This window comes from Neophocaena asiaeorientalis, unplaced genomic scaffold (assembly GCF_003031525.2).
Source record: "Neophocaena asiaeorientalis asiaeorientalis breed wild unplaced genomic scaffold, Neophocaena_asiaeorientalis_V1.1 scaffold126, whole genome shotgun sequence".
NCBI lineage: Eukaryota > Metazoa > Chordata > Mammalia > Artiodactyla > Phocoenidae > Neophocaena > Neophocaena asiaeorientalis.
This window is the reverse complement of record NW_020174565.1, coordinates 1,122,455-1,139,140: the sequence shown is the minus strand read 5'-3', so window position 1 is coordinate 1,139,140 and position 16,686 is coordinate 1,122,455. Positions and strand designations below refer to the sequence as shown.

General features: G+C 40.5%; 1 protein-coding gene across 3 annotated transcripts in view; it reads left to right on the top strand.

Annotated features, from left to right (window-relative positions):
- Positions 1–16,686, top strand: part of GAREM1 (GRB2 associated regulator of MAPK1 subtype 1) — a 201,224-nt gene that overhangs the window by 164,190 nt on the left and 20,348 nt on the right. For 2 of the 3 annotated variants that reach the window (XM_024757966.1, XM_024757965.1), the window contains exon 4: positions 12,024–13,196. In XM_024757966.1, the coding sequence (XP_024613734.1) occupies positions 12,024–13,196 (1,173 nt within the window). The remainder of the gene's footprint in view (positions 1–12,023; positions 13,197–16,686) is intronic. The other variant, XM_024757967.1, reaches the window with a different exon arrangement.

Here is a 16,686-nt window from a genome sequence, read left to right as displayed (position 1 = left end):
TTTGTAGACTTTTTGACGATGGCCATTCTGAATGGTGTGAGGTGATACCTCATTGTAGTTTTGATTAGCATTTCTCTAATAATTAGCGATGTTGAGCATCTTTTCATGTGCCTCTTGGCCATCTATATATCTTCTTTGGGGAAATGTCTATTTATGTCTTCTGCCCATTTTTTGATTCGGTTGTTTTGGGTTTTTTTTATGTCAAGCCGCATGACCTGTTTGTAAAATTTAGAGACTAATCCCTTGTCGCTCACGTTGTTTGCAAATATTTTCTCCCATTCTCTAGGTTGTTTTCTCATTTTGTTTATGGTTTCCTTTGCTGTGCAAAAGCTTTTGAGTTTAATTAGGCCCCAGTTGTTTATTTTTGTTTTTATTTCCAGTACTCTAGGAGGCAGATCATAAAAGATATTGCTGAGATTTATGTCAAAGAGTGTTCGGCCTATGTTTTCCTCTAAGAGTTTTGTAGTATCTGGTCTTACATTTAGGGCTTTAATCCATTTTGAGCTTATTTTTGTGTATGTTGTTAAAGGATGTTCTAATTTCATTTTTTTACATGTAGCTGTCCAATTTTCCCAGCACCATTTATTAAAGAGACCATCTTTCCTCCATTGTATAGCCTTGCTTTCTTTGTCATAGATTAATTGCCCATAGGTACATGGGTTTATTTCTGGGCTTTCCACCCTGTTCCATTGATCTGTATTTCTGTTTTTGTGCCTGTACGGTACTGTTTTGGTGACTGTAGCTTTGCAGTATAGACTGAAGTCAGGGAGCCTGATTCTTCCAGCTCCATTTTTCTGTCCCAAGATTGCTTTGGCTATCTGGGGTATTTTGTGTCTCCATACAAATTTTAAGATTTTTTCGTTTCAGTTCTGTGAAAAATGCCACTGGTAAATTGATAGGGATTGCATTGAATCTGTAGATTGCCTTGGGTGGTATGGCCATTTTAACAATATTGATTCTTCCAATCCAAGAACATGGTATATCTTTCCAGCTGTTTGTATCATCTTCACTTTCTTTCATCAGTTTCTTATAGCTTCAGAGTACAGATCTTTTGCCTTAGACAGGGATATTCCTAGGTATTTTATTCTTTTTGCTACAATGGTAAATGGGATTGTTTCTTTAATTTCTTTTTCTGATCTTTTGTTGTTAGTGTATAGAAATGCAACAGATTTATGTGTATTAATTTTGTATCCTGTAACTTTACCTAATTCAGTAATGAGCTCTATTAGTTTTCTGGTAGCATCTTTAGGATTTTTATGTATAGTATCATGTCATCTGCAAACACTGACAGTTTTCCTTCTTCTTTTCCAATTTGGATTCCTTTTATTTTTTTATCCTTCTCTGATTGCCATAGCTAGGGACTTCCAAAACTATGTTGAATAAAAGTGGCGAGAGTGGACATCCTTGTCTTGTTCCTGATCCTTTCCCCATTGAGTATGATGCTAGCTCTAGGTTTATCATATGTGGCCTTTATTACATTGAGGGATGTTCCCTCTATACCCAGTTTCTGGAGAGTTTTCATCGTAAATGGGTGTTGAATTTTGTCAAAAGCTTTTCCTGCATCTATTGAGATGATCACATGGGTTTTGGGGTTTTTTTTAATTTTTATTTTATTTATTTATTTTTATACAGCAGGTTCTTATTAGTCATCCATTTTATACACATCAGTGTATACATGTAAGTCCCAATCTCCCAATTCATCGCACCACCACCACCACCACCCCTGCTGCTTTCCCCCCCCCACCGCTTAGTGTCCACACGTTTGCTCTCTACATTTGTGTCTCTATTTCTGCCCTGCAAACCAGTTCGTCTGTACCATTTTTCTAGGTTTTTTCCAGCTGTTTGTATCATCTTCACTTTCTTTCATCAGTTTCTTATAGCTTCAGAGTACAGATCTTTTGCCTTAGACAGGGATATTCCTAGGTATTTTATTCTTTTTGCTACAATGGTAAATGGGATTGTTTCTTTAATTTCTTTTTCTGATCTTTTGTTGTTAGTGTATAGAAATGCAACAGATTTATGTGTATTAATTTTGTATCCTGTAACTTTACCTAATTCAGTAATGAGCTCTATTAGTTTTCTGGTAGCATCTTTAGGATTTTTATGTATAGTATCATGTCATCTGCAAACACTGACAGTTTTCCTTCTTCTTTTCCAATTTGGATTCCTTTTATTTTTTTATCCTTCTCTGATTGCCATAGCTAGGGACTTCCAAAACTATGTTGAATAAAAGTGGCGAGAGTGGACATCCTTGTCTTGTTCCTGATCCTTTCCCCATTGAGTATGATGCTAGCTCTAGGTTTATCATATGTGGCCTTTATTACATTGAGGGATGTTCCCTCTATACCCAGTTTCTGGAGAGTTTTCATCGTAAATGGGTGTTGAATTTTGTCAAAAGCTTTTCCTGCATCTATTGAGATGATCACATGGGTTTTGGGGTTTTTTTTAATTTTTATTTTATTTATTTATTTTTATACAGCAGGTTCTTATTAGTCATCCATTTTATACACATCAGTGTATACATGTAAGTCCCAATCTCCCAATTCATCGCACCACCACCACCACCACCCCTGCTGCTTCATTTTGAGTTTATTTTTGTGTATGGTGTTAGGGAGTGTTCTAATTTCATTCTTTTACATGTAGCTGTCCAGTCTTCCCAGCAGTGCTTATTGAAGAGACTGTCTTTTCTCCATTGTATATCCTTGCCTCCTTTGTCATAGATTAGTTTACCAACTAATCTCTGGGCTTTCTATGCTGTTCAATTGATCTATATTTCTGTTTTTGTGCCAGTACCATATTGTCCTGATTAGTGTACCTTTGTAGTATAGTCTGAAGTAAGGGAGTCTGATTCCTCCAGCTCTGGTTTTTTCCCTCAAGACTGCTTTGTCTGTTCATATTTTCTATTTCTTCCTGGTTCAGTCTTGGAAGGTTCTACCTTTCTAAGAATTTGTCCATTTCTTCCAAATTGTCCATTTTATTGGCATAGAGTTGCTGTAGTAGTCTCTTAGGATGCTTTGTATTTCTGTGGTGTCTGTTGTAACTACTCCTCTTTCATTTGTATTTTATTAATTGAGTCCTCTCCCTCTTTTTTTTTTTGATGAATCTGGCTAATAGTTTATCAACTTTGTTTATCTTCTCAACGAACCAGCTTTTACTTTCATTGACTTTTGCCACTGTTTTCTTCGTTTCTATTTCATTTATTTCTGCTCTGATCTTTATGATTTCTTTCCTTCTGCTAACTTTGGGTTTTGTTTGTTCTTCTTTCTCTAGTTCTTTAGGTGTAAGGTTAGATTGTTTATTTGAGATTTTTCTCATTTCTTGATGTAGGCTTGTATTGCTTTAAACTTGCCTCTTAGAACTGCCTTTGCTGCATCCCATAGGTTTTGGATCATCATGTTTTCATTGTCATTTATCCCTAGGTATTTCTTTATTTCCTCTTATTTCTTCAGTGATCTCTTGGTTATTTAGTAACATACTGTTCAGCCTCCATGTGTTTGTGTTTTTTACATTTTTTCCCAGTAGTTGATTTCTAATCTCATAGCATTGTGGTCAGAAAAGATGCTTGATATGATTTCAATTTTCTTAAATTTACTGAAGCTTAATTTGTGACTCAAGATGTGATCTATCCTGGAGAATGTTCCATGTGCACTAGAGAAGAAAGTGTAATCTGCTGTTTTTGGATGGAATGTCCTATAAATATCAATTAAATCTATCTGGCCTGTTGTGTCATTTAAAGCTTCTGTTTCCTTGTTAATTTTCTGTTTGGATGATCTGTCCATTTGTGTAAGTGAGGTGTTAGGAGTCCCCCACTATTATTGTCTTACTGTCGATTTCCTCTTTTATAGCTCTTAGCAGTTGCCTTATGTATTGAGGTGCTCCTATGTTGGGTGCATATATATTTATAATTGTTATATCTTCTTCTTGGATTGATCCCTTGATCATTATGTAGTGTCCTTCCTTGTCTCTTGTAACATTCTTTCTTTTAAAGTCTATTTTATCTGATATGAGTATTGCTACTCCAGCTTTCTTTGGATTTCCATTTGCATGGAATATCTTTTTCCATCCCCTCACTTTCAGTCTGTATGTGTCCCTAGGTCTGAAGTGGGTCTCTTACAGACAGCATATATATGGGTCTTGTTTTTGTATCCATTCAGCAAGCCTGTGTCTTTTGGTTGGAGCATTTAATCCATTCACGTTTAAAGTAATTATCAATATGTATGTTCCTATGACCATTTTCTTAATTGTTTTGGGTTCGTTTTTGTAGGTCCTTTTCTTCTCTTGTGTTTCCCACTTAGAGAAGTTCCTTTAGCATTTGTTGTAGAGCTGGTTTGGTGGTGCTGAATTCTCTTAGCTTTTGCTTGTCTGTAAAGCTTTTGATTTCTCCATCAAATCTGAATGAGATCCTTGCCAGGTAGAGTAATCTTGGTTGTAGGTTCTTCCCTTTCATCACTTTAAGTATATCATGCCACTCCCTTCTGGCTTGTAGAGCTTTTGCTGAGAAATCAGCTCTTAACCTTATGGGAATTCCCTTGTATGTTATTTGTCATTTTTCTCTTGCTGCTTTCAATAATTTTTCTTTGCCTTTAATTTTTGCCTACTTGATTACTATGTGTCTTGGCATGTTTCTCCTTGGTTTTATCCTGTATGGGACTCTCTGCACTTCCTGGACTTGGGTGGCTATTTCCTTTCCCATGTTAGGGAAATTTTCAACTATAATCTCTTCAAATATTTTCTCGGGTCCTTTCTCTGTCTTCTCCTTCTGGGACCCCTATAATGTGAATGTTGTTGTGTTTAATGTTGTCCCAGAGGTCTCTTAAGCTGTCTTCATTTCTTTTCATTCTTTTATCTTTATTCTGTTCTACAGCAGTGTATTCCACCATTCTGTCTTCCAGGTCACTTACCCGTTCTTCTGCCTCAGTTATTCTCCTATTGATTCCTTCTAGTGTATTTTTCATTTCAGTTCTTGTGTTGTTCATCTCCGTTCCTTTGTTCTTTAATTCTTCTAGATCTTTGTTAACCATTTCTTGCATCTTCTCAATCTTTGCCTCCATTCTTTTCCCAAGGTCCTGGATCATCTTCACTATCATTATTCTGATTTCTTTTTCTGGAAGGTTGCCTATCTGCACTTCATTAAGTTGTATTTCTGGGGTTTTATCTTGTTCCTTCATCTGGTACATAGCCCTCTGCCTTTTCATCGTCTATCTTCCTGTGAATGTGGTTTTTGTTCCACAGGCTGCAGGATTGTAGTTCTTGCTTCTCCTGTCTGCCCTCTGGTGGATGAGGCTGTCTAAGAGGCTTGTGCAAGTTTCCTGATGGGAGGGACTGGTGGTGGGTACAGCTGGCTTTTGCTTTGGTGGGCAGAGCTCAGTAAAACTTTAATCCACTTGTCTGCTGATGGGTGGGGCTGGGTTCCCTCCCTGTTGGTTGGTCGGCCTGAGGCAACCCAACACTGCAGCCTACCCGGGCTCTTTGGTGGGGCTAATGGCAGACTCTGGGAGGGCTCATGCCAAGGAGTACTTCCCAGAATTTCTGTGCCAGTGTCCTTGTCCTCACAGTGACACACAGCCGCCCCCAACATCTGCAGGAGACCCTCCAACACTAGCAGGTAGGTCTGGTTCAGTCTCCTGTGGGTCACTGCTCCTTCCCCTGGGTCGCGTTGAGCACACTACTTTGTGTGTGCCTTCCAGGAGTGGAGTCTCTGTTTCCCCCAGTCCTGTCAAAGTCCTGCAATCAAATCCCGCTTGCCTTCAAAGTCTGATTTCTCTAGGAATTCCTCCTCCCATTGCCGGACCCCCAGGTTGGGAAGCCTGACGTGGGGCTCAGAACTTTCACTGCAGTGGGTGGACTTCTGTGGTATACGTGTTCTCCAGTCTGTGAGCCGCCCACCCAGGATTTATGGGATTTGATTTTATTGTGTTTGTGCCCCTCCTACCGCCTCATTGTGGCTTCTCCTTTGTCTTTGGATCACATGGGTTTTATTCTTCAGTTTGTTGATGTTCTGTATCACACTGATTGATTTTCGGATATTGAAAAATTTTTGCATCCCTGGGATAAATCCCACTTGATCATGGTGTGTGATCCTTTTAAAGTACTGTTGGAAACCACCCAATTAAAAAATGAGTGGAAGATCTAAATAGACATTTCACCAAAGGCATACACATGACCAAGAGGCACATGACAAGATGCTCAACATCACTAATTATTAGAGAAATGCAAATCAGAACTACAATGATGTATCACCTCACACCTGACAAAATGGCCATTTTCAAAAAAATGAAACAATAAATGCTGGAAAGGGTGTAGTGAAAGGGAACCCTCCTGCACTGTTGGTGGGAATGTAAATTGATACAACCACTATGGAGAACAGTATGGAGGTTCCTTAAAAGACTAAAAAATTGAACTGCCACATGACCCAGCAATCCCACTACTCGGCACATACCCTGAGAAAACTGTAATTCAAAAAGAGGCATGTACCACAATGTTCATTGCAGCTCTATTTACAATAGCCAGGACATGGAAGCAACCTAAATGGCCATCGACAGATGAATGGATAAAGAAGGTGTGGCACATATATACAATGCAATATTACCCAGCCATAAAAAGAAACGAAATTGAGTTATTTGTAGTGAGGTGGGTGGACCTAGAGTCTGTCATAGAGAGTGAAGGAAGTCAGAAAGAGACAAATACCATATGCTAACACATATACATGGAATCTTAAAAAAAAAAAAAAAATGGTACTGATGAACCTAGGGGCAGGGCAGGAATAAAGATGTAGACATAGAAAATGGACTTGAGGACATGAGGGAGGGGGAAGCTGCAGTGAAGTGAGAGTAGCATCAACATATATACACTACCAAATGTAAAATAGATAGCTAGTGGGAAGCAACAGCATAGCACAGGGAGATCAGCTTGGTGCTTTGCAATGACATAGAGGGGTAGGATAGAGAGGGTGGGAGGGAGGTTCAAGAGGGAGGGGGTATGGGGATATATGTATGCACATGGCTGATTCACTTTGTTGTACAACAGAAACTAAAATAGCATTGTGAAGCAATTATACTCCAATAAAGATGTATTAAAAAAAAAAACTTTAGTTCTGAAAGCCTTCCAAAAAAAAAAAAAAGTATTGTTGGATTTAGTTAGCTAGTATTTTGCTGAGTGTTTTTGTGACTGTTCATCAGTGATATTGGCCTGTAATTTTCTTTTTTTGTGGTATCTTTTTCTGGTTTTGGTATCAGGGTGATAGTGGCCTCACAGAATGAGTTGGGAGCGTTCCTTCCTCTGCAAGTTTTTGTAATACTTTCAGAAAGATAGGTGTTCTCTGAATGTTTGATGGAATTTACCTGTGAAGTCATCTGGTCCTGGACTTTTGTTCGTTGGGAGTTCTTTAATCACAGTTTTAATTTGAGTACTTGTGATTGGTCTGTTCATATTTTCTGTTTCTTCCTGGTTCAGTCTTGGGAGATTGTACCTTTCAAAGAATTTGTCCATTTCTTGTAGGTTGTCCATTTTATTGGCATATGTGGTAGTCTTTCATGATCCTTTGTATGTCTGTGGTGTCAGTTGTGACTTCTCCTTCGTCATATCTAATTTTATTGATTTGAGTCCTCTCCTCTTTTTTCTTGATGAGTGTGGCTAAAGGTTTATCAGCTTTGTTTATCTTTTCAAAGAACCAGCTTTTAGTTTCATTGATCTTTTCTGCTTTTTCTTCATCCTTATTTCTGCTCTGATCTTTATGATTTCTTTCCATCTACTAACTTTGGGTTTTGTTTGTTTGTTATTTTTCTAGTTGCTTTAGGTGTAAGGTTAGATTATTTATTTGAGATTTTTCTTGTTTCCTGAGGTAAGATTATATTGCAGATTATATTGCAGTAAACTTCCCTCTCAGAACTGCTTTTGCTGAGTCCCGCTGAGGTTTTGGATCGTCACGCTTTTGTTTTCATTTGTCTTTAGGTATTTTTTGATTTCCTCTTTAATTTCTTCAGTGATCCATTGGTTGTTTAGGAGCATATTGTTTAGCCTCCATCTGTTTGTGTTTTTACAGTCTTTTTCTTGTAGTTGATTTCTAATCTCATAGTGTTGTGATCGTAAAAGATGCTTAATATGATTTCAGTTTTCTTAAATTTACTCACTTTGTGGCCCAGCATGTGATTAGTCCTGGGGAATGTTCCACATGCACTTGAGAAGAATTTGTAATTCTGCTGCTTTTGGACGGAATGCTCTATAAATATCAGTTAAGTCCATCTAGTCTGATGTGTCATTTAAGGCCTGTGTTTCCTTATTGATCTTCTGTCTGGATGATCTGTCCATTGATGAAAGTAGGGTGTTAAAGTCCTCCACTATGTATTACTGTCGATTACTCCTTTTATGGCTGTTAATATTTGCCTTATATATTGAGGTGCTCCTATGTTGGGTGCATATATATTTACAGTTGTTATATCTTCTTGGATTGATTCCCTTGACCATTATGTAGTGTCCTCCTTTGTCTCTTATAACAGTCTTTATTTTAAAGTCTGTTTTGTCTGATAATGAGTATTGCTACTCCAGCTTTCTTTTGATTTCCATTTGTGTGGAATACCTTTTTCCATCCCATCACTTTCAGCCTGTGTGTGTCCTAGATCTGAAGTGGGTCTCTTGTATACACCATATATACGGGTCTTGGTTTTGTATCCATTTAGCCAGTCTGTGTCTTTTGGTTGGAGCATTTAATCCATTTACATTTAAGGTAATTATCAATATGTATGTTCTTATTGCCATTTTGCTAATTGTTTTTGATTTGTTTTTATAGGTGTTTTTTCTTCCCTTCCTCTTTTGTTCTCTTGTGATTTGACGACTAACTTTAGTGTTGTGTTTGGATTCCTTATTCTTTTTTGTGTGTGTATCTATTGTAGATTTTTGGTTTGCTGTTACCATGAGTTTTTGTTATAGCAGCCTATATATAAACAAGATTGTTTTAAGTTGCTGGTCTTTTAATTTCAAATGCATTTCTAATATCCTGCATTATGCCCTCCTCTTCTCATGATTGCTGGGTTTTTTAAATATTTATTTATTTATTAGCTTGGTTGCTCCAGGTCTTTGTTGGAGCAGTGGGCTCCTTACTTGCAGCTCACAGGATCCTTAGTTGTGGCTTGCGGGCTTCTTAGCTGCAGCACAAGGGCTCCTTAGTTGTGGCATGCAAACTCTTAGTTGCAGCACGCATGTGGGATCTACTTCCCTGACCAGAGATCGAACTCGGCCCCCTGCATTGAGAGCACGGAGTCTTATCCACTGCGCCACCAGGGAAGTCCCCCATGATTGCTGGTTTTGATATCATATTTGTGTGTGGATGATTTCCTACCTTTACTTTATGTTTGCCTTTACCATTGAGCTTTTCCCATAATTTTCTTATTTGTAGTTGTGGCCTTTTCTGCCTAGAGAAGTTCTTTTAGCATTTGTTGCAAAGCTGGTCTGGTGGTGCTGAATTTGAATTCTCTTAGCTTTTTCTTGTCTGTAAAGCTTTTGATTTCTCTGTCAAATCTGAATGAGAACCTTGCTGGGTAGAGTATTCTTGGTTGTAGGTTCTTCCTTTTCATTACTTTAAATATATCATGCCTCGAGCTTCCCTGGTGGCGCAGTGTAAAAAAAAAAAATAAAAAATAAAAAAAAAAAAATATATCATGCCTCTCCCTTCTGGCCTGCAGAGTTTCTGCTGAGAAATCAGTTGATAACCTTATGGGAGTTCCCTTCTATGTTATTTGTTGCTTTTCTCGTGTTGCTTTTAGTATTTTTTCTTTGTCTTTAATTTTTGTCAATTTGATTATTGTGTGTCTCAGCATGTTCCTCCTTGGGTTTATCCTGCCTGGGACTCTCAGCACTTCCTCTACCTGGGTGGACTGTTTCCTTTCCCATGTTAGGGAAGTTTTCAGCTATTATCTCTTCAAATATTTTCTCAGCTATTTTCTCTCTCTCTTCTCCTTCTGGGACCTCTATAATTCAAATATTGGTGTGTTTAATGTTGTCTGAGAGGTCTCTTTGGCTGTCCTCATTTCTTTTCATTTTTTTTTTCTTTATTCTGTTCTGCAGCAGTGATTTCCGCCATTCTGTCTTCCAGCTCACTTATCCATTCTTCTGCCTCAGTTACTCTGCTAATGATTGCTTCCAGTGTATTTTTCATTTCAGTTTTTGGGTTGTTCATCTCTGTTTGTTTGGTCTTTAGTTCTTCTAGGTCTTTGTTAAACATTTCTTCTGTCTTCTCAATCTGTGCCTCCATCCTTTTTCTGAGATCTTGGATCACCTTTACTATCATTGCTCTAAATTCTTTTTTGGGTAGATTGCCTATCTCCACTTCACTTAGTTGTTCTCTAGGGTTTTATCTTGTTCCTTCATCTGGGACATACTCCTCTGCCATCTCATTTTGTCTAACTTTCTATGATTGTGGTTTCCTTACCGCAGGCTGCAGGGTTGTAGTTCTTCTGCTGTCTGCCCCCTGGTGGATGAGGCTGTCTAAGAGTCTTGTGCAGGCTTCCTGGGGGGAGGGACTGGTTCCTCCCCACTGGTGGGTGCAGCTGGGTCTTGTTTGTCTGTTGGGCAGGGCTGTGTCAAGGGGCATGTTTAGTGGGCAGCTGTATGCTCAGGAAGACTTTAAGCAGCCTGTCTCTTGATGGATGGGGCTGTGTTCCCTCCCTGTTGATTGTTTGGCCTGAGGTGTCCCAGCACTAGAGCCTACAGGCTGTTGAGTGGGTCCAGGTCTTGGAGAGAAAATGGCCACCTCCTCTAGGGCTCACACCAATTAGTACTCCCCATAACTACTGCCACCAGTGTCTTTGTTGCTGCAGTGAGCCAAAGCTGCCCCCATTGCTGCAGGAGACCCTCCACAGCAGATAGATTTGGCCCAGGCTCTTATGAGGTCACTGCTTTTTTTCCTGGGTCCTGATGCACATGAGACTTTGTGTGCACCCTACAAGAGTGGAGTCTCTGTTTCCCCCAATCCTGTGGAATTCCTGAGATCAAACCCCACTGGCCTTCAAAGCCAGATTCTTTAGGGGCTCCTCCTCCTGTTGCCAGACCCACAGGCTGGGGAGCCTAACATGGGGCTCAGAACTTTCACTCCTGTGGGAGAACTTCTGTGGTACAGTTATTTTCCAGTTTGTGGGTCGCCCACCCAGCAGGTATGGGATTTGATTTTATTGCAGTTGTGCCCCCTCCTACCATCTCATTGTGGCTTCTTCTTTGTCTTTGGATGTAGAATGTCTTTTCTGGTAGATTCCAGTGGTTTGTTTTTTTGTCGATGGTTGTTCATCAGTTAGCTGTGATTTTGCTGTTTTTGTAAGAAGAAGTGAGCTCACATCTTCTACTCCGTCGTCTTATCTCTGTCTTTTCTTTCCGTTTATATAAAATTGTTAACAGGTTATCTTTAGTGGTCAAGTTGTGTAGAAATTGTTCATTTTTATATCTGTATTTTCTAATATTTCTTCCAATGAATATGAATAGTTTTCATAATAAATAAAAGAATGGGGAGAAAGAAGACATTTTTTAAATCCTTTGTCCCAATTTTAGAACGTTTAATAAAATTAGCAAATTTTTAAAGGTAAAAAATTAGAATTTTAATAGTTTAAAAAGAATTTTCTACAGTGATATTTATGAAAGCATTTTTAAATGTCCCAAAATAATTATCCATATGGTAGAATATGTAGGAAAAGAAACTAGAAGGATGTTTATCAAACCATTAACCATGGCTGTATCTGCATCAGGTTCATGGGTGTTATTTTTTGTGTGTTTTTCTTCTGTATTTCCCAAAATGTTACAAATGAATACAGGGTACCTTCTTCTTCAGAAAAAAAAAATGCTTTTAAAAGTCTAAACTAACAGCATCTTGTTATTGTTAACCACATAAATATTACAGGAGAAATGGATTGTCTAAATTAAGTATTAAAATAAAACAGCATTTTCCTTTGTGTATGCATGTGTGTCTTAACAGCATGTTCGCTACTTCTCTGTGTGAATAAACTAAAGACAACTACCCTAAAATTTGATTTATCCTATTGTAGGTTGCTTCAGGTGAATGCAATGAAGACACCGAAGTTTACAACATCACCCTTTGTACGGGGGATGAACTCACTCTAATGGGCCAGGCAGAAATCCTTTATGCAAAGACTTTCAAGGAGAAGTCACGACTCAACACCATCTTCAAAAAGATTGGGAAGCTCAATTCCATCAGCAAGCTGGGAAAAGGCAAAATGCCGTGCCTCATTTGCATGAATCACCGGACCAACGAGAGCATCAGCCTCCCATTCCAGTGCAAGGGCAGGTTCAGCACCCGAAGCCCCCTGGAACTTCAGATGCAGGAGGGCGAGCACACCATCCGCAACATTGTGGAGAAAACCAGACTTCCCGTGAACGTGACCGTGCCCAGCCCTCCACCGAGGAACCCGTATGACCTCCACTTCATCCGTGAGGGGCACCGCTACAAGTTTGTGAACATCCAAACCAAGACAGTGGTGGTTTGCTGTGTGCTGCGGAACAACAAGATCCTCCCCATGCACTTCCCTTTGCACTTGACTGTCCCCAAGTTTAGCCTCCCAGAACACCTGGTGAAGGGGGAAGTATGGCCTGAAACCCTGGTCCATCACTGGCTGGGTATCTGCCAAGAACAGTTCGACATCGATGAGTATTCACGGGCGGTCCGCGATGTGAAGACCGACTGGAACGAGGACTGTAAGAGCCCCAAGAAGGGCCGGTGCACTGGCCACAACCATGTTCCCAATTCCCTTAGCTACGCTCGCGATGAGCTCACCCAGTCCTTCCACCGGCTCTCCGTCTGTGTGTATGGCAACAATCTCCATGGCAACAGTGAGGTGAACCTCCACGGCTGCAGGGACCTGGGGGGAGAGTGGGCCCCCTTTCCCCATGACATCCTGCCCTATCAGGACTCGGGTGATAGTGGGAACGACTACCTTTTCCCAGAAGCTAGTGAAGAATCAGTGGGCATCACAGGGAAGTCAGAACTTCCTTATGAAGAGCTGTGGCTGGAAGAAGGCAAGCCCAGCCATCCGCCTCTCACTCGCTCCCTGAGCGAGAAGAGCAGATGTGATCAGTTTCGAGGTTCTGTCCGGTCCAAGTGTGCACCTTCTCCCCTTCCTGTCCCCGGAACTCTGGGAGCAGCAATGAAGTCTTCAGAGATTGCCCTACCTCCACCTCCAGTGCCTCCCAAATCTGAAGCCGTAAGTCCTTTCTGGTTTTGGGTGATGTGCCGGTCCTTCTATCTCTCTGCTCGGTCATCTGCTAATTAATTTTCTTTCTTAAAGAAAACTCCCCAATGGAAGATTATCAGAATGAACAATTTGCTTAATTTGGAGTGAAATAGAAATATTTGCTGGATTATTTTTACCATTTGGGAGTTAGTTAGAGTTTTACTCTACATTTGATGAGAAATTCTCGGAGAGTTTTTATTAGGAGAGGTTTAAACATGCTGCCTAGAGAAGGGATAACAGCGAGGGGAGAGCAGAAGGCGGAGACCAGATAAGAGGGATGAATATGGTAACAGGTATGAAATGATGACACCCTGAACCACAGCAGTTGGTAGCAGCAGATGGCAGGGAGAAACGAGCTGCTTCGGATCATGTTTCAGAGGTGGAACCAACAGTATTTACTGATTAAATTGGATGTGGGTAGTGAAGGAAAGAGAGAAATCAGGAGAAACTCCTAGATTTGTAGCCTAAGCAGCAGAGTGGATTATTAGTGCCACTTACCACTGATGCGGACTGAAGGAGGAGTGGATTTATTTGGGGGAAGGAGAGATCAAGAGACATCAGCATCATTTGTAACTCTCCTCACAGTTACATTGAGATCAAAGCATCATGGGGATGCTCACTTACACACCACACATACACACACACAGGTGCCAGCCCGGTTTTGCTTACCACCTCAAACGTAACTCACTCAGCTGAGGAGGAGTCTATCAGATTTTAATGTAAAGGGTCATACAGGACAGGAGAAAGAGCCCTCTGTTTTGACCATGTTCTTTGATTGACAGGCACTCTGAACCTTCACGACTCATTTTTGATCATTGGGTTTCATTATATCTGAAGGGAGAAAGCGCTTGAGGCATAGAGTGTAATTCTGTTCATTTATTTGACAGTATCTGTGGTAGTGGTTTCCTTTTTTTCTATCTCTAGCAGAATCCTTTAAAAGAAAACTAATACAGATCACAATAAATAGAAGAACTACAATCAAAACCCATCTGACTGAAGGACAGATTGGAGGGATGGGATCTCCCCTTGGCCCTGTCTACTCTGCCCCCACCAGGTGGTCTCAGGACACCTCTCTGGAAACACAGGGCTGTGTAGAGCCTCGTATCAAAACCATGGGCTAGATACTAGAAAAGTCACCATCAGTGACCACTGAAATCATGACCCTGGACTCTAGCAACTTCCCCTTTTGTAGGGAAGGTAACAGGTGAAAAGAGAGGACTACTATACAAGTTAAAATGTGGGAAATATACATAGGTCATGTATGGGGGGAGTTCAGAGGAGAAAAGAACTTCTAGTTGTGCAAGAGAAGCCTTCATGGAGATGACATTTCAGATGAGCCGAGAGTATATACATGAATGGAAAGAGCAGAGAGATGGGAAAGAAGGGCGTTCCAGACAGAATGGCTTGAGCAAAGGCAAGGGCAGATGAGGGAAAACGCAGAGTTCTGCTGGGCGAGTGGAATAGGGTTGAAGAGGGAGTATGAAGGGCAGTGGTGTCTTCAAGGCTGGAACCAGGTCACGGACAGCTCTGGACACCAGGCAGCACTTGGCGCTGGGCGTCATACATAGCTGTCCATGCAGAGCCCTCATTGCTGCAAAGCTTTCCTGAGAGAAGACCCACCTCCAGCTGTTTATTCCAGGACATAACAACTCCCCAGAAACTGCAGGTCTCTACTTTCCCCTGCTCCTTACAAGATCTATCAGGGATCTTAAGGCACAAGCCCAGAGATCCCCATATCCAGTAGGGGTTGTGGAATATTTGGGGGAAGTCTTGGTGGAGTCAGAGTCCTTGGTTCTTTTATTCATGTCAGATGGTGTTCCCCCAAAAAACAGGTAAAAGGTGAGGGGACACTCCTAGTAAGTACTTTAGGCATTTTTAGGGATGTCTCAACTTACCTGTGTATGTGATGTTGCTTGAAGCTTGGAGCCTTCTCTTCAATAGGAATGTGACCACATGAGCTTTTCCTATAGAACTCTGGTCCCACCTGGCACATAACGGGGACTCCTGTTTGTTGACTGATTGATTGACTCATCGAAGGTGGTCCCACCCAGTTATTTACATAACCAAGTCTTGAGGTAAGAAACTGGCAGTGATTGTTTTCACTGAGGCTAGTGAAAGATGAGTAAGAACACAAATATTAAGAGGCCCTATCTTGACCCTCGTACTAAAAGAAAAACGTTAGAGTTAAATTTGAAACTAAAAGCAAATCTCACAGCAGAAGAAAAGGTGTGGGCCTCCAGTCTAAGCTGTAATTTCTTATGACATAAGAGAACCTTCTCAGAGCATATTCGGTGTTTATAGAATGCTCTAATCATAAAGACTTTTTATAAACACCTGAAATTACTTAATTTTCTTTTTTTAAGAATTAGGCATTTCAAATGAAGTCATGTTTTTTATTGGTTCTGTGACCATGAAACAAATTTTCCAGTTTTAGGATGTGCGTGGGATCCGGAGAACGTCATAATTGTTAGATGTGGCTTCAGCTTGTAGCTTTCAAAAGGGAACTTTAATGGGGCATAAATTCAAGTGCTCCCACAGAATTAAACTTCTTTGGATAGTGACAGTGGGGTGGGTCCTGGGAAAAAGCTAGGCCATAGAAAGGGAAGCAGAGCTGATAATTGGCAAATGAACGCTGCTTTGCCACAGTCCGTGTCCCAGTCACGTTAATATCTAGAGGGACAGTGGCTCCACTACAGTGTATGTCAGCCTGTGCCTTTTCTCCTTATTCTATTCTTCACTCCCTACTTCAGGGTCCTAAGTTACAGCAAATATCTGTGCTCTTTCTCCAGCAGATTTTGACAGTCTTTGTTTCTGTAAGTGAGATAAAAATCTTTCTCCTTCAACAGTAATTCTTGCTATGCTTCCAGCAGTGTGCTGCAGTTCCGGCATCATCTGGTTAATGCTTGACCACCGTCCTACCCATATGCTAAAATGGAAAACTAGGCTATGGGGCCAAAGAGAAAATCCTCAGTGGAGGAGTAATCAGTTCAGCCCTGTTAATATACTTTGTACTTGATGTGGCTACTTAGAATTATGCTCTAGTCTGTACCTTTGTAAAGATCGTTAAATACAAAGGTTTTTTTTCTTTAAACACAAAACACTGCCACTTACCTTTCCCAACAATAAGAGGCTATTCCCCCCCTAACTGGAACATCCCAGGGAAGAGTAAACAGCTCCTGGTTCCAGGCACAGAAGAGAAATTGTTGCAGATGAGCCCAAGCTGGGGAGCTGCCCAGCTCACTGAATGGTGACATTTTCATTTTTTTTAAATTGAGCAGAGTGCCCTCAAATCAGAATGACCTGACAGTTCCTCTTGAGTGGGTTATCCTTAATTGGTTCATATGTTCCAAACACATCCTCTATTTCGTAACATTGTGGGCCTCATTCCATAATTTTAATTTTCTGGCTGTTGGCTGATAATGTCTAAAATATTTACCCAGATACACTCTACAAGTGACAG